The sequence below is a fragment of the Xenopus laevis genome, chromosome 4L (assembly GCF_017654675.1).
Source record: "Xenopus laevis strain J_2021 chromosome 4L, Xenopus_laevis_v10.1, whole genome shotgun sequence".
NCBI classification, from domain to species: Eukaryota; Metazoa; Chordata; class Amphibia; order Anura; family Pipidae; genus Xenopus; species Xenopus laevis.
In genome coordinates, this window is record NC_054377.1 from 11670184 (window position 1) to 11695667 (window position 25484).

The following is a 25484-nucleotide window of genomic DNA, read 5'->3' on the forward strand; positions in this document are numbered from 1 at the left end:
GACAACAGATTTTTTTTATCCCATGCAAGGTGCAGGGTGAGGCTTGACTACGATGATCCCCATAGATACAGATACAGAGCACAAAGTGAACCCTGGACTTAAAGGAGTGGTTGACATGTAAGTTAACTTTTAATATGTTATGGAATGGCTAATTCCAAGCAACTTTTCAACTGGTCTTTTTTTAATCGTTTTTGAATTATTTGCCTTTTTCTTCTGAATCTTTCCATCTTTCAAATGGGGGTCACCGACCCCATCTTAAAAATAAATTCTCTGTTAAGCTGGCCATACATGAAGAGATCCGCTCGTCTGGCGTCATCGCCAAATGAGTGGATCTTTCCCCGATATGCCCACTAACGGCAGGGCTATAATCCAAATGTTCGGCTACAACGAGGAGCAATGGGCTCCGACTGGTCAGTCGGTAGAAAAATGAAACCTTCCTGATCGATATCGTGGCCAGATATCGATCGGGAAGACCCGTCGGAAGCCCCCATACACAGGCAGATAAATTGCCGAATTGGTCTAAAGGACTGATATCGGCAGCTTTAATCTGCCAGTGTATGGCCACCTTAAGGCTACAAATATATTGATATTGCTACTTTTTATTCCTCATCTTTCTATTCAGGCCTCTCCTATTCATATTCCAGTCTCTTATACAAATCAGCGCATGGCCCAACAAAACGCTAAATAGCTCAAAAGCCACAAATGATTAAAAAAAAATGAAAACCAGTTAATTGAAAGGTGAACAACTCCTTTAATATCTTGAAAACGAAAAGAAAAAAGAAAAGTTGCTAGAGTAATTTGTGGATTGCTGCAATTGCAAACCTGAGAGCTGCTGAATAACTCAAAACCCACAAGTAATAAAAAATGAAAACCAATCGCAACTTGTCTCAGAATATCACTTTTTACATCATACTAAAAGTTAATTTAAAGACAAACAACCCCTTTAATAGTGGTCAACGGTCAACGGTTTCTTCTCAATCCTCAAGCACTGCCCCTCGCTGATAATGCCTGAACTGCTCCAGCCTTCCCTAAACTGCTGATGTTCAACACTGTTGAACGTCTGTCCATCACTTCTATGATCAAATGAAAGGTACACTTTTTGGCTTTTAAGGCAGTATAGGTATGTGACCTGTTATTAATGCTTGGTGCTGGGGTTTTCCAGATAAGGGTTTTTTCTGTCATTTCGATTTTCGTATCTTAAGGGTCAGGGCACACAGGCAGATTCAGGGAGATTAGTTGCCTTGCGACAAGTCTCCTCTTCTTCGGGCCGACTAATCTCCCCAAACTGCCTCCCCTGCTTTCCTGCCGGCCATTGTCGGAGTGGCCCATAGGGATACCAGGAAAACTCCCGGTGGGCCCAGGTGTTTGTGGACCCTCTTGCTTCTAACCTATTTCATGGTCATTCCCAATTTCTTTATGGGAACAAAGAGGCTTAATAATAAGAATAGAGTTAAATATGTAGAGAAAAGAGACTAGGAGAATAAAGAGGTTGAGTGAGGAGAGGAGGAATAATAGTTTAGAAAGTGGGCCCTCAACCTAAGGTTTTCTGGTGGGCCCCTGGCATCCCAGTCCGACACTGCTGCCGGCTAAAATGTAAATCGTCGGCGGGATGCCACTCGGAGCAATTTGTTTTCCCGAAGTAGCCCGAAGTTTCCCCGTGAGGCAACTTCGGGTGACTTTGGAAATGAATCGCTCCGAGTGCCATCCCGCCGGCGATTGACATTTTAGCCGACGGGAAGGCAGTTTGGGGAGATTAGTTGCCCCGAAGAGATTTGTTGACGGCCCCTAAACTCCCCGAATCTGCCTGTGTGCCCTGACCCTTAGTTTAAACCCAATAGGATTGTTTTACCTCCAATAAGGATAAATTATATATTAGTTGGGATCAAGTACAAGCTACTGTTTTATTATTACAGAGAAAAAGGAAATTATTTTAAAAATCTGGATTATTTGGATAAAATGGAATCTATGGGAGACATCATTTCTATAATTCTGAGCTTTATCTGGATAATGTTTTCCGTAATTTGGATCTTCATACTTTAAGTCTACTAGAAAATCATGTAAACATTAAATAAACCCAATAGGCTGGTTTTGCCTCCAATAAGGATTAATTATCTCTTAGTTGGGATCAAGTACAAGCTACTGTTTTATTATTACAGAGAAAATGGAAATCATTTTTTAAAAATGTGAATTATTTGATTAAAAATGGACTCTATGAGAGATGGCTTTTCCATAATTCCAAGCCTTCTGGATATTGGGTTTCCAGATATCCGATCCTAGACCTGGGGGTAGGAGCACCCATGACACTACAGCATGGCTTAGTATGGCACAAAGCTTTCAAATGATGGCACCTTCCTGGTTCCCAAATGTTGTCCCTGGTGCTTCTTGCACAAGTTCACCCACATTGATGCTGAGGCCAATTGCTTCGATCAAACAGGTGCAACTTTAGTATCAGCGTTAACGCAACAGGCGGTCATTTTGCAGTACTGGAATGCTGGATAAAATGTTACATTATTATAAATAAGGAGAATAGTGCACTCTTTTTAATCAATGAGACCTGAAGCCCTTTTCTAAAAATTATAATTTTGAAAAGTGCAGAATAAAGGGGAAGATTCATCAGAATTTGTTGAATTGTCAATTTTCTTAGCCAAAAAATGTCAGCAGGTCATTATATAGAGGGGCTGCTAATTTGCTTTGATTGTGCTCATAAGTAAAAGCCGCTGTACTTTCCATTTCATATTGAAAGTTGAACAGCCTCTTCAAAGTGTCGTATAAATCCATTTTTCAGGCAAAAACTCTTTTTTAACAGTGTTCCTTAAACTTGTAAGAGAAGAAAATAATCTAGTGTGATAAAATTGCCTTACATTTCAATAGAAGAGGGAAAGGTTATTCTGTTTCCAGTATTTAAATACCCCCCCCGCCTTGCTCCACAAACGGCCGCCTTATAAAGCTCAGAGGCCCGGAGCAGTAAAAATGTGTATTAGGGGATTCAATAAATTCCAGGCACGGGATATTCTTTACAAGAAGAGATGTGATACTGGGAAAGATCATACTATGAATTTGTGGGATGTGATGCTCGGGTGTATTATTTTACAGAAAGAATTGAATGCTTGGAATAGACATCTAGCAGCAGGGTTCAGGACTAATATAGTAAAAGAATGCAGAAATGCTCCAGAGAAACTCAGGGCTACCCTGACGTAACGCCAACAACACGTGACAAACCGGTTATTTGCGCAAGATCAAGCGGCAGCAGGTCATATATACATGAATGTAAGTGTATTTTATATTTTATTCTTGTCTTGACCCCTAGTTGTTCCTTTAATGAATTGTATTGTACTTCTACTGGTTGCTCTTTGGCCCTCAGTACTGTAGACTAGTGCCATTTATCCTCTTCCATAGAATGGACAATATATTTTTGTATTCAAATTATGATGCCATAAAAAGAAGTTATGGAGTTAATGAACATACTGTAGTCATGAACAGCCTTGCTGTAGACCAAGCTCTTCTACTATGTCTTCCTCCTTCCATGTGGACCCTTAATGTTGACATACCAAGCAGGGCCGGGCCAAGGTATTTTGGCACCCTAGGCAAGGGCTTCAATCAGTGCCCCCCCACCTGGTCATGCATTACCATTTCCCACCTTACCATTCATATTGCCCCCTGTACCTGTGCCAGCACCTATCATATTGCCTGTGTATTGCATAAGCCAAAACATCCATCATATTGTTACCCCTAATCTGTACCTATGCAAGCGTCAGACAAAAAAATGCATCATATTGCCCCTAATCTGTACCTGTGCCTGCAGGAGCCAAAATCCATCATATTGCCCCAAATATCTGTGTACCTGTGCCAGCAGCAATCATATTGCCCTATGTACATGAGCCAGCAGCAGCCAATCCCTCATATTGCCCCAATCTGTACCTCTGCCAGCAGCAGCCAAAAATCCACAAAATTGCTCCCAAATATGAGCCAGAAATCCATCATATTGCCTCCAAATATGTATCTGCGCCAGCAGCAGCAACAATCCACCATATTTTCCCTAATCATCTGTTTACCTGTGCAAGCAAAAGCCAAGATATTGCCCACAAATATGTACCTGTGCCAGCAGCTGCCAAGAGGGAGGTGGGGAGTGGTTCTGCCCACAATACAAATCATGGGCAAGAGGGGGTTGGAACAGGCGGTATATACATACAGTACCTCCCAACTGTCCTTTTTCAGAGGGACAGTCCCTCTTTTGACAGCTCAACCCGCAGTCCCTCATTTGTACTGGGAAGTCCCTCTTTTCTCTGCACTGAACAGCCAGAAAAAGAAACAAACTTTTTAACTTAATTGACTTTTAGCAGAGAGCCCAGAACAGCTAACAGGTGCAAATAAGATACTTTGTAACAATTTTGAGACACAAAAACACAGTTTAGATAAGGAGAAATATTTTCAAACTTTCATAACCTGCCAAATTTTGTAAAACAAACATGGTAATTAGGGGGTGTGGCCACAGAAAGGGGTGTGGTCAAAAAATTGCTGCGCTACGTGCGGAAATTATTGTTTTTTGTCCCTCGTCTTACTTCCAAAATGTTGGGAGGTATGTATATAAAATTGAAAAATGAGTTTAAAAAAGAAAAAATATTCTCCTTAAATATGCGCCCCCCCCATGATTGCGCCCTAGGCGGGCGCCTACTCTGCCTGCCCCTAGTTCCGGCCCTGATACCAATAAGTTCTGCTTTGGCCCAGTCTTTGGTCTTTGTACACACTACCATGGCTAATTTATTAGGTCTTTTAACTTACAATACTATGTTTGTGTAGACGACACACATGTCTGTCTCCCCATAGCTGACCTCTCACCTTCATTCCAGTCTCTGGTTTCAAACTGTCTCATGTCAGCTCCTTCTTGGATGGCTAGCGACGCCTGCTAGTTATCATCACTCTAAATCATCCCATGTAACATCTCTCTCTGTCACTGTCAACAGCACCACCATTCACCTTGTTCCTCAAAATGAACTTGTCTCTTTATTGCTCCCACAATATTCAGACAAGTATGTCCTCCTCTGCAGCAATTCTAAGAACAGTAGACTGGTGTCCTCATCCTCTGCATACTTGACTTCCGTAACCTACATCTCCTTGCCATTTATGTTTGCTGTTTTGAAGCCATGTAAACATGTAGCTAGATGCAAATTAACTTTGTACTTTTGTTGAGCATCTACTTCCCTTGATATCTTTCTTTTGAAACCAAGTTAAAGTGGTCTTTCATTATTCTTCAGTCTTTCAAAGACCTTCGTTCTCTTGTGCTCAATATTCCCCTACGTGTTACATTATTTTCTGCCTGGGAATGTCTTCTCAAAGTCTTCTCAAAGCATTCCAAGGAACCCTATCTGAAGCTCCTATTCTAAACCCACTATTAGGTATCTGGATAATTCCTGGGATTGTCCAATACAGTCTCTATGAAGTATGGAAGCAAAGCTTCTCTTCACACACATAGATCCCCCAAATTGAATGTATAGGTAAGTCTTAAATCTTTCCTGCTCTAGGCCAATATCATGCTGGTTGAGTTGCCACAGGAGGTTCCACAATAACAAAAGTAAGTGATATAACCTTCCTCGGTCTGATCATGTTTCAAGCAAGGTGTTCTTAAAAAGGACAACCAAGGGGCATCTCTAATAGGTTCATGGACGTTGTTGATCACAAAAGTACTTTGTGTTTAATTGCTCCCCTGTCCTTGGTTGTCAAGTCAAACAATTTCAAGAATATCAAGTGATGATGACAGCTTCAGTTTAACAGTGCCAGGGCCTCTAGAAACAGTTGTGCTATCAACACCCTATATATGTATGTAATGGCATGTTCTTTCATACAAGGTCATAATTGCAATTATACCTCCCAGCATTTATTTTTTTAAACACACCCATGTGCAAACAGATCCTCGCAGAGACACCTGCATCTCTTACTGTCACTGTAAACAACACCACCATTCACCTTGTTCCTCACAATGAACTCTTTCCTTTATTGCTCCCAAAATATTCCTTAAACCTTGTCCAGTTCTAAAAACAGTAGACTGATGTTCTCATGCTTAACTTCTGAAACCTACCACACCCATTTAAGGTAGACCATGCTCCTTATACTTTTGGAAAACACAGGCTCTCATAATAACGTTACCTGGAGTATTTACCATAGCACCATATAATCAGCACAATACCACTTTACAACCCAGTGGAAGCTCACAGGCATAGCTCACAACACCGCCCATAATCATAATCGATTTACTGTGTACTAACATTGGCAAGAGCAAGCACATTCCCATAAGCATCCAGTTGGCATTCGATTGATTGGTTACTTACCAATAGGCATGAAGGGCTGTGAAGGTTGACTGGGGAGGGACATGCCAATAGAATTTACAGCATATATGCGCATCTCATATATTACTCCCTCAATCATCCTCTTAGATTCGTAGGTTAATTCCTTGACCAGGTCGTAATTCAGGCGCATCCAGCGGTAACTCTTCTTTTTCTTCCTCTCCAAGATATAGCCTGCAGGAACAATGAGGAGCATTCCAGTGATGGTTCAGTAAACCAGATGACAATACGGCCAAAAAAGGCAATCAATGAAAATCAAGCATCTTACCCAAGACTGGTTGACCTCCATCATACTTGGGTGGATCCCAATTTACTGTGCAAAAATCTTCACCAATGTTTGATATCCTGGGGGACTCGGGTGGATCTGGGACCTCTGTTGCATACAAATACAAAATTAATATCTGGAATGTCTTGCTATCAGCTTAAAGCAATTCTGTTCTTGTTACCAAGTGTTCATGTTACTGGTTGGTGAGCAGCACAAACCAGGCTGGGACAGATGTGAGGCAGCCAAACATGGAGGCCTCCAACCCAACTCTGCTGCTCTTTCTTTGGCTAGGCAAAAGCTGCATACATTTAAGTTTTGGAGGTGAGGGTTTGCAGTAGGGATGCACAGAATCCACTATTTTGGATTAGGCTGAACCCCCGAATCCCGAACCGAATCCGAACCCTAATTTGCATATGCAAATTAGGGGTGGGAAGGGGAAAACATTTTTTAATTTCCTTGTTTTGTGACAAAAAGTCATGCAATTTCCCTCCCCGCCCCTAATTTGCATATGTAAATTAGGAATCGGATTCGGTTCGGCCAGGCAGAAGGATTCAGCCGAATCCGAATCCTGCTGAAAAAGGCCAAATCCTGGCCGAATCCCGAACCGAATCCTGGAATCGGTGTATCCCTAGTTTGCAGTTTTTAAGGATGTAGGAGTCTTCTGCAGTGATTTACCCCTTTACTTACTGAATGATAGTTCTATTAATTTTTAATATGTTCTACATATGTATGTCTGTACAGTAATGATTGTCCTTCTACTGTATGACTTACCAATAACCTTTACATTGATGTTAGCTTTGTCCTCTCCAGCTTCATTCTTCACCACTACGGTGTAGGCACCTTCATCTGATTTCTCTGCTCCCTCAATAATGAACACACAATGGTCTTGGTGTGTCTCCACGTGGACTCTGCCATCAACCTCTGAAATTAGCTGAGGAAACAAGTCTGTAAGCTAGGGCTTAGGGCATTCTTTTATCCTTTTGGTATGGGATACGCTGCTAGAGGGGACTCTCCTTTCAAGAAGAACCACTGTCTGCTGAGTAGAGATCATGGAAGATGTCCCCTATTTCCCACCTCCCAAATGACACAGCACAAGATATCCCCAATTTCCCACCTCCCAGATGACAAATGTAACATAGCAGATGCACTTAATGTTGACATAAACTGAAGAGAAACGTTAATGAAGAAATGTGGAATTATTATAACCAAGTGCTGAGGACACAGTGTCCAACCAAGTGCTGGCAATATAACTGTTGGCAGATCCACTAAAGTTCCAAAGTGATTTGAAGAGAAACAGTGAAACTTGAGAAGAAGAAGAAGACAAGAAAATCAAAAGTCAAGTTAATTGTTAAAAAAACATAACCAAAAAAAGCTAAGTTTGACTTCATGTAAAGTCTTGGGTTTGCTTAAACATTTTGCTCATGGAAAGTTGGAGTCAAAGTACCAGAGCTCACATATTATTAACTTGCTGCAAGTTAAGAGTGTAACAAATTGGGGGCACAAGGAGGTATAACATCATCGTGCCTGGTCAACCAAGACTCATCACTTGTTCCAGTGTCCATGGAATAATCTATCTCTAGCTTCCTTAACTGTAAGCCACCTAAGACATCTCATAACCAAAATGGACAAACATAGCATGGTATTTTGGTTATGTTTTACACGTAACTGATCATGCAAGTTCAAAAATATGTCAATGGAAAAAAAGAGGAAAAAATAGAAAAGGAAGGTGAAAGTGGAAAAAAGAATCATCTGGAGAGGTTATCACCTGCGAAAAGAAATCAAGATAAAAGGAGAAAAAAAATAAAATTTTAGTAAATAGGGGTTAATCTTCCATTTATTTTCCACTGGACAACACAGCATGTAGGTATAACCATATGGTTGGCACAAAAACATTACTTCTCCTTTAATTTTCAATTTCAACAATGATTCAACGAATTTTCCTCAGCCAAGCTATACGCACAAATTATGGAAAATAAATAGAATTTCAAATCCCAAGTATAAATGTATAGAATTCCTTGTATATAAATGCCTCCCCTGTAAACAAAGAACGTTAAGTAGTGTTGTTAGATTTCATGTGACCACACAACTGGATGCTTCACACGTGATAATAAGTAATAATGCCTGTGTCCATTCGTTACTCTATTTTTTAAGCAGTTACGGGGAGCAGGAGCCCCAACTTACATCCACATCTCGGTATAAGTTGTGTTGAGTCTCAGTTTCAGTCCTGACCTTGGTCTGCTCAATTACCTGATCATGAGGAAGGTTAAAGAATTTGGTGATGACATAATTGTTTTGGAACGACAGGTATGTTTTACCTTCCCAAAGGCAAGGGCAGCCATTAATGCCTTTATCAGGCAGGGAAGATTCTCACCTCTGTTAAAGTTACATGTCCAACACAGAAAATCAATATAATAAAGTCAATAATAGTGCCGCACTTACACTATATCGCTTGTTGAAGCGTCGGGTGCACAGCTGTGTTTCTTTCTGCAAAGGTGCATTTCCACAATATAACAATAAATCCAGCAGCACTCCGATAGATGAATCAAATATTTATTTGTGCCACTAGCAAAGCTTTGTTAGTGGCACGAATATATTTTTGATTCATCTGGATTTAATGTTATAATGCTGCTGGATTTATTGTTATAATGTCCAACACAGAAACCACCTTCATAGGGGGCTTCATTTGCAAGATCCTCTAAGATGAACCTGCAAGGTCTACTAATAAACTATGGCATCCTTGCATGACCTACTAATGAACTAATTTTTGATTGCAACATCTTCTGATGAACTATAGTAATAAACTATAGTGCACTTGCAAGGTGTACTAATGAACTAAGTTAACATTGCAATCTCTGCTAATGAAGCCAAGGTGAATTGATGAGGTCTACTAGTGAACTTTGGTCTATTTGTGTTGCTAAGACCCTACTAAGGTCATTTTTGGAAGGTCTCCCTATGGACATGGTGTTTGCATGGAATTATGATGAGCTAAGGCATACTTGCAAATGTTCTAATGGTGTAACATGTACTTGCAAAGTCCACTAAACAACTTAGTTGTCCTTGCAAGGGCTAAAGATGAACTTATGTAGGCTTTCAAGGGGTACTAATACAGTAAACTAAGGTTTACTTGCAAAGTATAACAGTCAACTAAAGAGCCTGTCTTACTAATAAAGTAAATTTACTTTTAAGATCTATGTGCATGGTCAACCACTGAAGACAGGAGCTGTTGAATGGTCTACTAATGAATTTTGGTGTACTTGTATGGTTTAAAATTAACCTTATGCATACATGCAAGTTCTTCTAATGAACTTTGGTCAACTTGTATGGTCTACCCATGAACTAAGGTCTTTTTGGAAGGACTCCCTATGAGCAAAGGTGTTTGTATGGTATTCTAATAAACTAAGACATCCTTGCAAATGTTCTAATTGTGTAAAATGTACTTGCAAGTTCCACTAAACAACCAACCTGTCCTTGGAAGAGATACAGATGAACCAAGGTAGGCTTGCAAGGGGTACTAAAGTACTAAGGTTTTACTTTTAAGATCTACATGCATGGTCAACTACTGAAGTCAGGAGCTGCTGAATGGTCTACTAATGAACTCTGGTCTACAAACGAACTAATGCATCCATACAAAGTCTTCTAATGAACTTTGGTCAACTTGTAGGGTCCACCGATGAACTATGGTCTTTTTGTGAAGTTCACATAATGAATGAAGATGTAAAACATTCTAATGGTATAAGGTGTATGTGCAAGGGATGCTAATGAACTAAGGTGCTATGGCAATCTGCAGTAATGACCTAAAGCAGGGGTCCCCAACCTTTTTTACCCATGATCCACATTCAAATGTAAAAAGAGTTGGGGAGCAACACAAGAACGTAAACGTCCCTTGGGGTGCCAAATAAGGGATGTGATTGGCTATTTGGTAGCCCCTATGTGGACTGGCAGCCTACAAGAGGCTCTACTTGGCACTATACTTAGTTTTTATGGAATTAAAACTTGCTTCCAAGCCTGGAATTAAAAAAAACACCTGCTTTGAGGACACTGAGAGCAATATCCAAGGAGTTGGAGACCAACATGTTGCTCACGAGCTACTGGTTGGGGATCACTGATCTAAGGTGTACTTCTACTGTCTACTAATGCTTAAGGGATTCTTGAGTAATTTACCAATATTGACCAAAGGAGCTCTTGCAAGGTCCATTAATGAACTAAAGTCAAATAGTTTATTAAAGTGTACTGACTTACTAATAAAGTAATGTTTACTTTCAAGATCTACTAATAAGATAAGGTTTACTTGCAATGGCTACTACTGAAGTTCTTGCGTGGTGTACTAATGAACATGAAGATATAATTGTGAGGTTTACTTGTCTTAAAGGGATACTGTCATGGGAAAAAAAATTTTTCCCAAATGAACCAGTTACTAGTGCTGCTTCGGCAGAATTCTGCACTGAAATCCATTTCTCAAAAGAGCAAACAGATTTTTTTATATTTAATTTTGAAATCTGACATGGGGCTAGACATTTTGTCAATTTCCCAGCTGCCCCTGGTCATGTGACTTGTGCCTGCACTTTAGAAGAGAAATGCTTTCTGACAGGCTGTTGTTTCTCCTACTCAATGTAACTGAATGTGTCTCAGTGGGACATGGGTTTTTACTATTGAGTGTTGTTCTTAGATCTACCAGGCAGCTGTTATCTTGTGTTAGGGAGCTGCTATCTGGTTACCTTCCCATTGTTCTGTTGTTTGGCTGCTGGGGGGAAAAATGGAGGGGGTGATATCACTCCAACTTGCAGTACAGCAGTAAAGAGTGATCGAAGTTTATCAGAGCACAAGTCACATGACTTGGGGCAGCTGGGAAATTGACAATATGTCTAGCCCCATGTCAGATTTCAAAATTGAATATAAAAAAATCTGTTTGTTCTTTTGAGAAATGGATTTCAGTGCAGAATTCTGCTGGAGCAGCACTATTAACTGATTCATTTTGAAAATTTTTTTTTTTCCCATGACAGTATCCCTTTAATAATTCATGGGGGTCTGGCACCCTAAACAATATAGATGTATGCAAACATAAATGTCCCTTGTCTTGGCGTGGAAAAGTTTCTATGAACTAGTACTTACATAGTAGGTCAAAGAATTATGGTGGCAGAATGTTTTGGGCAGCAAAAAACGGACTTAATCAATAAGTGTGTGCTAAAGAAAGGAGATGATATCTGGAATATTCTGGCCCTAGATTGCACTAGCCATCAACTCTTGGACTGTGGCTTTTCAAAAGTTTTTTTTGCTTATGCCACAGGATTCGGTGCTAGTTTGCATGTCCCAACATCTGGTGCCATGTTACTGGAATAACCTCAAACAGAACGCGGTTCTGAAATAAGAAAAGGACAATCGGTACTTCCTACCTTATCCCCCTTCATCCAGATAACAGTGGGGGCCGGATCCCCAGTTATTGGGACGTCAAGGCGTAATTTGTTGCCAGCAACGACAATGATGGTGTCGGCACACTGTGACATGCAGTCCAGTTTGATCTTGGGGGGCTCTGGGGTTGGGCAACACAGCAAACAAAACCCAGTAGTGAATAAAAGATGGGGTGCATGGAAATCAAACTAAAAATATGATCCTGTATATCCCTGAACAAACGCACGGAAGACGTGATAAAATACAATGGAACTGTAGGAAATCACATTTATCATCACAGGTGTTCAAACACAAGCACTCAGCTCAAACCAACCCGTAATTTATAGTATACTAATCATACTAGTTAAATACATTACAGATGCTCTCATTCACATAGATCTCTACGCATACAAACAGCTCTCCACGCATTTCGCCGTTGCCCCATACCTTACCTTGCCTCGGAACAAAGTCAATCTTCACCTCTATAAACAGAGATAAAGAGGAAGTTATAATAAAACCCTTATTGAATCATCTGTTCTTACAAAACGTGTTCAATTAATTTATTTCCTGTTTTAATATATATTTACAAAATATATACATTTAATACTATAAAATATTAACTATCTCCAATGTTTAGATATTTTATTTTATTTTAACGTTTACTTTGATGTGGAGAGTGATATTCGGAGACAATTTTATTTGTAGTTTTTGAGATATTTAGCTTTTGATTCAGCAGCTCTCCAGTTTACAATTTCAGCCATCTGGTTGCTAGAGTCTAAATTGCACTAGCAACCATGCACTGATTTAAATAAGACACTGGAATATGAATAGGAGAGGCCTGAATAGAAAGGTAAGTAATAAAAAGTAGAAATAACAATACATTTGTAGCCTTGCAGAGCATTTCTTTTTAAAGATGCGGTCAGTGACCCCCATTTGAAAGCTTGAACGAGTCAGAAGAAAAAAAGCAAATAATTACTAACTATAAAAAATAAATAATTGAAAAGTTGCTTAAAACTGTCCATTTAAACCTTGTCATTGTATATCCTCTGTAAACAATATTGATATAAAAGGATAAAGATTAAAAGATAGATTTTTTTAAGAGATTAAAAATAAAGATAAAAATGTTTTTTTAACAATCTGCAGTCACGAGAATTTTCTAGGTATATGCATATTCGTCAGAGGTTAAAATATTCATCCTTCTTAATATTTTTTTAAAGTTGTGTAATTCATTAATTCTTAATATTTAATACATTTAAATAAATAAAATAAATTATATCCCCTAATGGTTTTAGTTGGTGGGGACCTTACAGACTTATATAAATTTGCTCAGTGCTCTAGAGTTTTGATGATATTAGCTGGTTTCCACATCTAATACAATGAACTAGAAGTAACTGCTCCACCTGATGTTTATATAGGCCAAGTTAGTGAGCACATAGGAGTTCTTTGGTCAATTTAAGAAAAGAACTTTCCTCTTTAACATGAACAGCAGGTGGCGATGTTGTTTAACATGAAAGGGCATGTAAAGGCAAAAAAATAAAATCCCATTTTTACTTTCTTTAATGATAAAAAAAACATATCTCCAATATACTTTAATTAAAAAATGTGTACGGTTTTTATAAGAAACCTGACTGTCTGCAGTGAAATTCTTCCTTTATTTACTGCTGTGGATAGGAATTGTCAGACGGTCCCTAACTGCTCTGCAGGGAAACAATCATACTTATGAACAGCAGGGGGAGCCCCCGCCTTACTTCCCAGCCATGCAGAACTCAAGCAGCTTTGTTTGTTTCCCTGTAGAGCAGTCGGCGACTGTGTAGAGATTTGTATTGGATTTTTATTTTGTACTCAGAAGAGCACTTGGTAGGATTTTACATTAATTTACATACATCCATTGTCCATTATTTACCATTATTATTTTGGATAAACGCCAAAGATTGTATTCTTACCCATGAAGTGTAGTTTTGCTGAAAGGCTGAAGGCAAATCCATTAGGGATAAAGGAATAGTCTCCTTCATCCTGCGGTACAACATCATCGATGGTCAGCTTGTGCACCCTATAAGGAGAAGTGGTTGGTTAACTATGAACATCGTATCTACATTTAGGGCAATACAAGATAAAATCATGGTACACTGGGGGATTTTTCCTTCCTTTGTGCCTTCTGGGTGTGCATGAAATATTTAGTAAAAGGCACTTTGGTTCGTCTAAGACAAAAGGACAGGGCTCCTCGGCACCCAACGTACTTGTATAATGGAATGGCACAGAAGTTAGAAGGAGAGATGGAGGATGCCTTAATACCTCCCCAAGCTCAACCTTCATGAATATATTGCGTCTGAACACTGGCAGTGCTGTATTAATGAGGGGGTCAGACTGAGCCGGTGGAACACCAGAAAAAGCCCAGTAGGCCCATTGGTGGGAACCCTGGGCTATACACCTTTACCTGCTCCCAGCCCGATCGTGGCCACAACAAGTTAAAAATATGGTATTCAGGGGGGTGGAGGTTGGTTACTGCTTTGGTGGGAGGCCCAGGGACATTAAGATTTGGCAGGGGGTGTGGGGGCCCCTGAGGCAGCAGCACCGGAGGGCCCCAGATCCCCAGTCTGATGCTGAATGAAGGAATGAAGGAGTTTCATTCTGGAGAGCAAAAACCCTACACACCTGGTGCAACGTGCAGGGACAGGGTGAATATGAGCAAACAATTCTCCTTGATTGTGTCTGTTTGTCAACCCTTTCACCATTTTTATAAAAAAGGCTTTTAAACCTTTACGAGCCAAATTAGAATCCATTTTGCAACCCAGTAGGAACTGCTATGCTCCTCATTGTAGTTATCTAATGTAGGTGGAAACTGTTTTAATAAAAGGAATCACGGGGACTCACCCTAAACAGAATTGAGACTCAAATTTGGGTTCCACTCGCAACAGGTAAATAATCCCTACTCTCAGATTATGGGACATGTATCATACCATAACTATTAAGTACACTAACTAGATGGACTGCACCATAAGGTTCCCTCCCCATAACATCGACTCCTTTTTTGGCCTACCCGGCAAGTTGATTGTCTACTAAATAATAGAGAATACGAGAACCCTACAACATGTTCTTGGGCCTCCACTAAACCATACTCTTGTAACATGGTTAAATATCTTTTATGGTGACAAACTGCAACTATGCTCTAACTTTCTTTGCCTTTTCCTGTATTAGAGTTATGTTAAGCAGATCTCAATTAAATGATGGGCCTGAAGCACAAAAATGACCTTCCAATATGTGTGATCTTGATTCTGTTGTTGGCAATGACTTCCTTTCCATTCTTCACCCAGATTCCTGTCACTGTCTCATCCGAGACCTCACACTTGAAGACGGCTTGTTCCTTGGCCCGAACAGTCAAATCGGCCACGTCTTGTAGGACTTCCAGCTGTTTCTCTGGGGGACGAGAGGGAGAAAACATGAGTGGATCCAGAAAAGCAATGCAGAAATGTTGAGACTGACCCAAAAGCAGCACACTGATGGGGGAAAAGGTACAAAAAAAAAATAATTAAAGGGGCATTGGATAAGATAATTGTTATCAAATGTAGAAGGGTGTGATATACAGTTACATTATTGGACCTCTGCAGGGATGGGCTGTCCTTAATATATTGATAATGGGTTGAATACAGAGGACCTCTTGTATTAACTTAATATTATATTAACATGATTATCACATTGATTTTATTATGAATGGTGGTGTGTGCCAAGCAACTAGTCACCCACATAATATTATGCCAATGTCAAACCCTGGCCAGTGCTCTAGTATGAGCTGTTGGCATCTTCCCAGTCATATTCTGTTTGTTGTTTGGATGTCTCTGGCAGCCATGATAGTTTAACAGACTAACATATATATGTTCTGGTTCTACAAGGGACTGTTCATCTTTGTTATAATTAAATATACCCATCAAGATGCCCATCTGACCTTAACCATTGATTGTTTAATGGAGTTCTAGGAAGGCACTCTTGCTGTTGTTAGTACCGAGAAGCTAATCAGCCAAAACTAACATAGAAGGCATAACTTTGAGTGTTCTAGTTGATCATGAGGAACTAATGGCTGATGGTTCATGTCCTAGAGGCCCAACGTGACTGGTTATACTCTACTCAACTAACCATTGGGATGCAAATTTAAAAGGCCATTTGCCATGGACCTCTGAGCCTGGAAATGTAACTGGTGAAGGCAGAGATGTAATTGTGTAATATTGAGTTGATGTTACTATAATACATATCAGGGATGTCTGTCCTGTTGTTGATCTACAGCTGTAGTCAGACAATTGGAGGCTATAGGCTGGGCACCCATAACATACATGAAAATTATATTTTTCTCAATATATGGTCCCAACCTTCCTTTATTGACCAGGGCTCTCTTCTGTATCTCTGGTCTATTTTCAGCAGATGTTTTCTACTGGCAATCACTGTGATGGAACAAGAGCCCCCTCTACTGGCCACAAAGAAGTAAAAGCCCCAGCAGCTTCATTCAATGAAAACCAGATTATCAGGAACAAGGTTAGTAATGTAAATGGTGATATAGATTTGATTCAAATTTAGTGAGTCCTCCTCAATGACAGTAACCTACTGTCTTGTTCCATACACTGCACTGACCCTCACACTGGATATTTTGATTGTGACCCATTGGGAAAGTGAACAGATCCTCTCACCTTGTACCATCAGCTCAGCCAATGACTCTCCTCCATTGGTTTTGACTTTGTAGTTGCCCCCATCTTCCAGCGTTGTCTCATTGATGATCAGATAATGCTTCTTACCATCCTTTTTAAACCGATACTTGAATGTTTCCTCTCTGGTCAGCTCCACACCATCTTTCTCCCTAAAAACGCAAAAGCTTGATCATAGCTGACCTGCACCTATCCCAAAATCTTGATTTTTAAAAAAAATAATCATAGGTGTTGAAATACAGGGAATGATTGTTTAGAGACAGCTGCAAGGACCACATGCTGTATATTATGCATTGTTGAAGACCTCATCCATTGTATCTGCTGCAATAAGGTACATCAACAGGCTTCAAGGCAACTGTGAGATGTTCCAAACAGAACCATATACTGGCTTTTATCATTTCATGCCAAAGTGAAAGATAGTCTTAAAAAGGTGATAAAATTAAAGAGTTGAGTGTTGAATTTATTTTCACTTCTAATGGGCCATTTTATTCTTCTTGTCCAGCAAGTGGCCCAGGAAAATAGTGTATAGTCTGATGGAGCAAGAGCTCCCTCTAATGGACATTTGTCTATGAATCTGCTTTATTTTACTATGCTTTCCTGGTCCATAAAGTTATAGGAGTGGTTCAACTTCACCTTAACTTCTAATATTTTATAGAATGGCTAATTCTTAGCAACTTTTCAGTCTTCTTCTTTATTTATTTTGTATAGTTTTTTAGTTTTTTGCCTTTTTTCCAGCTTGCAAATGGAGGTCACTCACCCCCAGCTTAAAAAAAAACAAACAAATGATCCGTAAGGCTACAATGTTATTGTTATTGCTACTTTTTATTACTTATCTTTCCATTTGGCCCTACTGTTTATTATTTAGTCTCTGATTCAAACCACTGCCTGGTTGCTCAGTTAATTTGGACCCTAGTAACCAGGTACCTCCTGAAATTCCAAACTAGAGAGCTGCTGAATAAAAAGATAAATAACGCAAAAGCCTCAAATAATGAAAAATAAAAAACAAATTGTCTCAGAATGTCAATCTCTACATTATACTAAATGTTAATTTGAAGGGGAACAACCGTTCTAAGTATATGAAAAATACAAGGGGGGGTTTGCATTTTGTCCATACAAAATTAGTTTTGTGTTTACAGAATTAATTTTGTATGGATAAAATACATTTTGTGGCAAGATATTGTACTTGTGTTCACAAAATTAGTTATGTGACTACAAAATATTAATGTCTTTGTAGAATTCACATTGTGTGGACAATATGTCCTGAGTACAAATGACTCCCCATAAAGGACCCCTCCAGAATGGCAATGTTCCCTCGCGAGCACACAAATTTTGAGCACACGACAAATTGTGGTGCGCACAAAGAATTCTGTGTGATAACACAAAATGATGCATTTATTCTCACCTGCGCACTCAGTTTTAAAAAATGTGCACACAAGTTTAAAATGTGGGCACAAAAGAATTTTGAGGGAACATTTTAGAATGGCAAATGCTAATATGTCCAGATAAATCACAGATCACTATCTTACACTGGAGCAAATTCAGGTAATCTTGGTGCAGTGCAATAGTAGAGCCCCTGTCAAAATCTTGTGTTTGCTGCCTGCCTACCATAGCACACAGAATGCCTCTAGTTAATTATGAGAAGGTAGAGCTAAAAAACTGTATTAGTAGTAAGTTCTGCTGCAGCTGTAGTTGGGTAATGGTTTTGTATATGATTAGAGGGCCTTATTTAGATCTAAATCCTTGGGTGATGGACCCTGCCAACTAAATAGAATAAAGACTGTGTTTTAGAAGCATTCCCTGGCCACACCTTGATCCCTCCTGGCCATGCCCTGGACCCATCAACTAAGGCCATCCTTATTGTGGCCTGCAAATTGGTATAGTTGAGTGTTCCAAGACCCCCCCTATGGGGCCCTGACTGGATCTTTCCAAAAACATCTTCTAGTCACCGTAGCCAGAGAAATTTGGGGAGCAGAGACCCTAGGAAACCCAAAGGATTAATAATCATCACAATCATTTTAATCACTGCTGGGATGGTGTCCTTCCATATGATACATCAACTCTACATTTAAAAGGCCACTGAAAGGTGTAATTAATGAATTAGTCATATCTGTTCTGCACAAATAGAAATCTCGAAATCTTCTAAAATGAATAATGCCAGACTTTTCCCTAAAACAAGACTTTAGGGTACCTGAACCTAAGAAAGGCCTGAGATTCAAGTGAGAAAAGTTCAACTGTTTCTAACGGGGTTGGTTGGAATCAAGTGTTGTCCAAAATTAGAAGAAGACATTGTGTTCTGAGAAAATTCTTATTTTGAGTGTAGTGTCACACAGTTGTTGCTGGGAGGGGACATGTACAGACCCAGACAGGGTTCCTACAAGGTGACTTTTCCATTTGAGCTCTGAATGTTTTGCTGACACAGCAACTAGCAGCCAAGTTATCCCATCTCTGTGCATGGGACACGCTGTGGCAGCTGCACCCGGGAGACCTCACGTGTGGAGCTGGTAAGCAGATCAGCCACTACATCAAGAAGCTATTTTAAATGCTGAAATCTATCCTCGGCCATAATTAACAGAGAGCCAGCGAGGGAGACTTGTTCCAATGCCACCAGCTCCTTGAAGAGGTCTAGGACTCATTCAGAGAATGCAACTGTTTGTGCTAGCTATAGAGGAGCAGCTTCAAAGAGAACACTTTACTGGGAACATTACAAGGGGCCTTGATTAAGGACTCCCATTGTAAAACTCTAGAGGATGAAGGGAACTTGGAAGAAGCTCAGAGCCTCCATCAATCTCACACTCAGCAGAACTTTATCCACACTAGGCCACTAGCCGAAAGGTCATATATTCAGTCATAATGCTTGAAATCAATAGTTGTTTGGAGAATTCTATATGAAGAGCAGTAGGGGGCTCAGGTCATGATAAATACAACTACGCTAGAGAGTCCCAATATGTTGACCCAAAAATCATGGGTCAGTCAGGGTTTGGATAGTGTCTGGATGTAACGTGTAGCAGTCCAAGAATTAATGGGAGCATGGCCTAAAAAGGGTTGTTCACCTTTAATTTAAGTATGATGTAGAGAGTGATATACTGAGACAATTTGCAATTAGTTTTCATTTTTTATTATTTGTGGTTTTTGAGTCATTTAGCTTTTTATTCAGCAGCTCTCCAGTTTGTAATTTCAGCCATCTGGTTGTTAGGGTCCAAATTACCCTAGCAACGGTGCACTGATTCGAAAAAGAAACTGGAATATGAATAGGAGAGGACTGAATAGAAAGATGAGAAATAAAAAGTAGCAATAACAATAAATGTGTAGCCTTACAGAGCATTTGTTTTTTAGATGGGGTCAGTGACCCTCATTTGAAAGCTGGAAGAAGAACAAGGTAAATAATTAAAAAACTATAACAAAGAAAACATGAAGGCCAATTGAAAAGTTTCTTAGAATTGGCCATTCTATAATAAACAACTTAAAGGTGAACGAACCACCTCTGTAAATATGCCAATTTTTGGTATCGCTGGACGTTGTAGGAAGTTTGATGTTGGAAGTTGCAATTCAACAACAGGTGGTGGGATAGAGTTTGGGTATCCCTGAAGGGGGCCAAAGTGACAACATAGGTCAAGGGATGAGGCCGTGACAGGGTAAGGAGGGGAGCCCTGCATAATGTAGGAAACCCTGTGGATAATAGTAGTACTTTACTACTGATGAGGGTTGACACCCGACCAACTATGGGTGGTCCGGTATTATCAATTTACTTTCAACACCAACCTTTGATTTCCAGTCATTCTAGCCAACCCATGTATGCCTCCGATCCATCCCAATCCCTGCTCCACTTTTAGCCCAGTTCCATTAATGCACAACCCTACCCACCAAATTCCTACTTCATCTATTCCCTTATGTCAAGGTGCCTGCCCCCCTTATGTTGCTGACCCTGCCCCTTAAACATCTGGCCAGACTTCTTCTTATAAAAAAGTGACAATTTTGTCACCAGGCTTTGCTGTGAAAAAAACACACATAGACGCTAATGCAGGGGTCCCCAACCTTTTTTGTGAGCCACATTCAAATGTAAAAAGAGTTGGGGAGCAACATGAGCATGAAAAGTCCCTGGGGTGCAAAATAATGGCTGTGATTGGCTATTTGGTAGCCCCTATGTGGATTATAAGCCTACATTGGGCTCTGTTTGGTTTTTATACAACCAAAACTTGCCTCCGAGCCTGGAATTCAAAAATAATCACCTGCTTTGAGGCCACTGGGAGCAACATCCAAGGGGTTGGAGAGCAACATGTTGCTCCAGAGCCACTGGTTGGGGATCACTGGTCTAATGTTTAGTTAAAAAAAAAAAGTTGCCCATTGACATCAATGTGTTTTGGGAATTTCGCTGTTTCGCAAACTTTCGGTGAAGGGAAACGGGACAGATTTGAATATGACTATTGACAACCCTAGTGGTGATCAAGAATGATTCAAATCTCAGCAGGCCTTGTGAGTGGGCACCATTTTACCTGAACAGTTTAGAGAATCAAAGCTACCCGGGATTTCAAGGGTAAGGCCAGACGTGGTGTTTTTGCGGTGTTTTTACATTGTATTTTTAAAAAAGAACAGCCAGTCGTAAATATGCTACTGAAACCACACGCAACTGTCAACATGCGTTTTTCATGTGTTTTTCAGCACGTACAATTATTTTCCCAACATGCACTTCTCGTTGTTCTCATTGAATTTGGACGCCATATTTAAAATACGCTGCGTATTTACGTACAGTGTGGTTTCAAACGTGCAGATCCCATAGAGTCTATTGATTTGGTAGTTTCTGCTAAAAAAACGCCAATACTGGCGTCCTGTGGCGGATTTCAGCTGGCAAGCACCCTGTGTGAATTGCCATAGTGCGTTTTCCATTCGTTTCAGTGGTAGTGCAGTTTAATTACTGCAGTGCAGTTATTTACGCCTGGCTGTTCATTTTTAAAAACGCAACGTAAAAACGCCGCAAAAACGCCTCGTCTGGCCTTGCCCCAAGGTGTTCATATTTTACTTTATTTATAATAATACACAAGTTTAAGTGAATCAGATGACAAATGACATCACTAAGCTCCGATTATAACGGATGACATCACTAAGCACCATTTATAAGGATCTAATTTACAGGATACTCATGGCTCTCAATACTAGCAATCAGTTGATTTTGCTGGTTTTCTACTCACCATTTTACTTGTGCTCCTTCCTCGGACACTTCACACACAAACTCCACTCTCTCTCCCACCATCACCATCTGATCTTCCAAGGGTTGAAGGATCTGAACGGGAGGCTCTGGGAGACAGAGGGAAACATTACACCTTCTTTTCTTCCCTAAAATGTCTATGTCCCTTATCCAAAATGACCAAGTGGCCACTAAATGTTAGGCCCCCATCAGATAGCCTAGGCTGGAAAAAATAAAGCTCCTAAAAATTTATGATGGTTTCATGAGTAAAAGGATATTTAATGGACAAGTAAAGTAAATAAATACTGGGGTGTGCCTGTGAGAGAACAGAAAAGACTCTGCTCAAATTACTCCAGGCATACTGGTCCTAGATTAAATATTGGCAAATTGGGTCACTTTAGGTGCCTAAGAAATTGGCTCTACCAGTAGTTTTTATTTTACTTGTCTTTCAAATTAAAATAAAATGGATAAGGATATTAGAAGTCACTGAGGAGTTCTGTGACTATATAAATGCACAAGGTTGAGTTATACAGGGAACTCTGAGTATCACTCATGTATTATAAGGGATAATGTACCCCCTACTGTAAATGATAAGGATATTAGAAGTCACTGAGGGGTTGTTCTGTGACCATATAAAGACACAAGGCTGCAGGCTGAGTTATACAGGGAACTCTGAGTATCACTCATGTATTATAAGGGATAATGTACCCCCTACTGTAAATGATAAGGATATTAGAAGTCACTGAGCGGTTCTGTGACCATATAAAGGCACAAGGCTGCAGGCTGAGTTATACAGGGAACTCTGAGTATCACTCGTGTATTATAAGGGATAATGTACCCCCTACTGTAAATGATAAGGATATTAGAAGTCACTGAGGGGTTCTGTGACCATATAAAGGCACAAGGCTGCAGGCTGAGTTATACAGGGAACTCTGAGTATCACTCGTGTATTATAAGGGATAATGTACCCCCTACTGTAAATGATAAGGATATTAGAAGTCACGGAGCAGTTCTGTGGCCATATAAAGGCACAAGTCTGCAGGCTGAGTTATACAGGGAACTCTGAGTATCACTCATGTATTATAAGGGATAATGTACCCCCTACTGTAAATGATAAGGATATTAGAAGTCATTGAGGGGTTCTGTGACCATATAAAGACACAAGGCTGCAGGCTGAGTTATACAGGGAACTCTGAGTATCACTCATGTATTATAAGGGGTAATGCACCCCCTAATGTAAATGATAAGGATATTAGAAGTCACCGAGGGGTTCTGCGACCATATAAAGGCACAAGGCTGCAGGCTGGGTTATACAGGGAACTCTGAGTATCACTCATGTATTATAAGGGATAATGTACCCCCTACTGTAAATGATAAGGATATTAGAAGTCACGGAGCAGTTCTGTGACCATATAAAGGCACAAGTCTGCAGGCTGAGTTATACAGGGAACTCTGAGTCTCACTCATGTATTATAAGGGGTAATGCACCCCCTACTGTAAATGATAAGGATATTAGAAGTCACCGAGGGGTTCTGCGACCATATAAAGGCACAAGGCTGCAGGCTGAGTTATACAGGGAACTCTGAGTCTCACTCATGTATTATAAGGGGTAATGCACCCCCTACTGTAAATGATAAGGATATTAGAAGTCACCGAGGGGTTCTGCGACCATATAAAGGCACAAGGCTGCAGGCTGGGTTATAATGACATTAGAAAGCTGGAAAACTACAAGCCAAGTTGACGTAAGGCAATGCAATAACAGCCACAAAATTTTGTAGCAACCCATAGCAACCAATCACATAAACAACAGATGGAGGGCACGGTTTAAAGACATAAATAGCCCCATCCCACACAGTTGTATCCTTTTAGAATTTTGAAATGATCTCACAGCCAAACCCTAAGACTGACTGACCTTTCACAAACAGCTCAGTACCGCACTTCTCCTCTCCGATCACACACGTATAGGCAGCGTCATCTGCCAGGGAGCAGTTATTGATGGTGAGAATCCTCTTGTTCCCAATACTCTCAAATATGTACCTGTAGTAGGGGGCAAACACGAGACTCAATGGTTTGAAATGAAACAGACACATGCTAGCCCTTCTATACTGTAACAACTACTTATTTTTCAGTAAAGGATAAGTAAACCTATAAAATAAGTGAATGTAAAATTGACGAGGGTGCAATTCTAAGAACTTCTGCAATTTACATTAATTATTTATTTTCTTTTTTTCCCAAGATATTAAGGGATACATGAACCGTTAATATGAATGAATTGTGTTACAACATCGCCACCTGCTGGTTATTTTCCCACCAGTCTGACCAGCAAGTAGTCAAGGAAGTTGTCAGGAGAAAGAAAGAGGCTGCTCTGATATTCTTCTGATTAGGAAAATAATTAGAAACCTTTCTCAAATCTTTTCTAAGCAGAAGAACATCAGAGCAGCTTCTTTCCTGTATCTTTTTCTGGCTGAGATCAAAGAGAAAGTCAGGACTTTTCAGTAACATTTCGGGACTGCGAGTTGAGCTGTCAAAATCGGGGCTGTCCCATGAAAAATGGGACAGTTGGGAGGTATGCAGTTCCCAGCCTGCTTTAACTCAGGGCTGGAACAAAGGGTAGGGATGTGTCTATGGCATAGTTGAGAGGTGCAGTTCATACTGGAAGGGGGGGAGGGGAAGCAAGTGAGTGCCAGCTAGGGGGCTGCAGAGATGGTGGGGAGTTTGGCCAAGTAGTATTGCCTTGGGCAATGTTCAAACGATTAAGTTCCATAATCTGCCTCCTTCTGCCATGCATCAGGAAAAAACCCAGTATCTGCTTGATAGGGTCGCTGACCCTAACAAAAAAAACAGATTGACTGTGAGGTTTTAATTGTTTAATTATTTTTAGTTTTCTTATGTCTTTTGATTAAGACCTCTATTATTTGTCTTCCATTCTGACTGCCCAAATGCTACCTGGTTGCTAGGGTTCTTCAGCCCTAGAAACTAGATAGCTATTAAAAATCCAAGCTGGACAGCTGCACAACAACAAGAAATATTAATTATTCAAGCAATGCCAAAAAGTTTAATTGAATAACAAATTAAAATAGCACTTACTTGCTGAAGGATTCATTTTGATTGACAGATTCAACAGGGAAGAAAGTGCCGGGCACAGGGACAGGAAGAGAAAGAAAAGAAAGAATGAGCTGGGGATATGGAAGGAGGGAAGTCAACACTTACCCTGAATAACTATTTCATTGAGTTGAGAACGTGAAATTGATCCTTGTGCCCTGACACCACTGACCTTCCACTGACTCTGATCTCCTGGCCATTTTTCAGCCATTTGACCTCTGCATTTGGGTTGGCCACTTCTACGACCAGCTTCATCTTCTGACCTTTGTCTATTTGGTATGCAGGGTCCATCTTCTTCAGGAAAGCTAGAGGAACATAAGTGAGACTTGTGAATAGAGTCACTATGTATGGTGGCTCCAATATTTCATAGGCTGGTAACTTTCCTGGAATGTCACATTTTTTTTAAAGGTTTTTTTTAAAGGTTTAGAATGTCACATTTTTGGCAGATCTTAAGGCCTGAGGTGGCCTAGACCCCCTGGTTTTACTCTTTGTAAGAAATGCCACCTAATCCCCTAGCCCTGCTATAT

General features: G+C 40.1%; 1 protein-coding gene across 7 annotated transcripts in view; it reads right to left on the reverse strand.

Annotated features, from left to right (window-relative positions):
- Positions 1-25484, reverse strand: part of mybpc3.L (myosin binding protein C3 L homeolog) — a 60938-nt gene that overhangs the window by 13986 nt on the left and 21468 nt on the right. For 4 of the 7 annotated variants that reach the window (XM_041589883.1, XM_041589882.1, XM_041589881.1 and 1 more), the window contains 13 exons: positions 25130-25262; positions 24943-24945; positions 23768-23892; positions 21860-21965; positions 16662-16828; positions 15237-15402; positions 13932-14038; positions 12441-12470; positions 11994-12130; positions 8785-8850; positions 7375-7534; positions 6607-6711; positions 6324-6512 (listed from right to left, as the gene is read on the reverse strand). In XM_041589883.1, coding sequence (XP_041445817.1) covers positions 6324-6512; positions 6607-6711; positions 7375-7534; positions 8785-8850; positions 11994-12130; positions 12441-12470; positions 13932-14038; positions 15237-15402; positions 16662-16828; positions 21860-21965; positions 23768-23892; positions 24943-24945; positions 25130-25262 — 1494 coding nt within the window. The remainder of the gene's footprint in view (positions 1-6323; positions 6513-6606; positions 6712-7374; positions 7535-8784; positions 8851-11993; positions 12131-12440; positions 12471-13931; positions 14039-15236; positions 15403-16661; positions 16829-21859; positions 21966-23767; positions 23893-24942; positions 24946-25129; positions 25263-25484) is intronic. The other 3 variants (XM_041589884.1, XM_041589886.1, XM_041589885.1) reach the window with 1 other exon arrangement.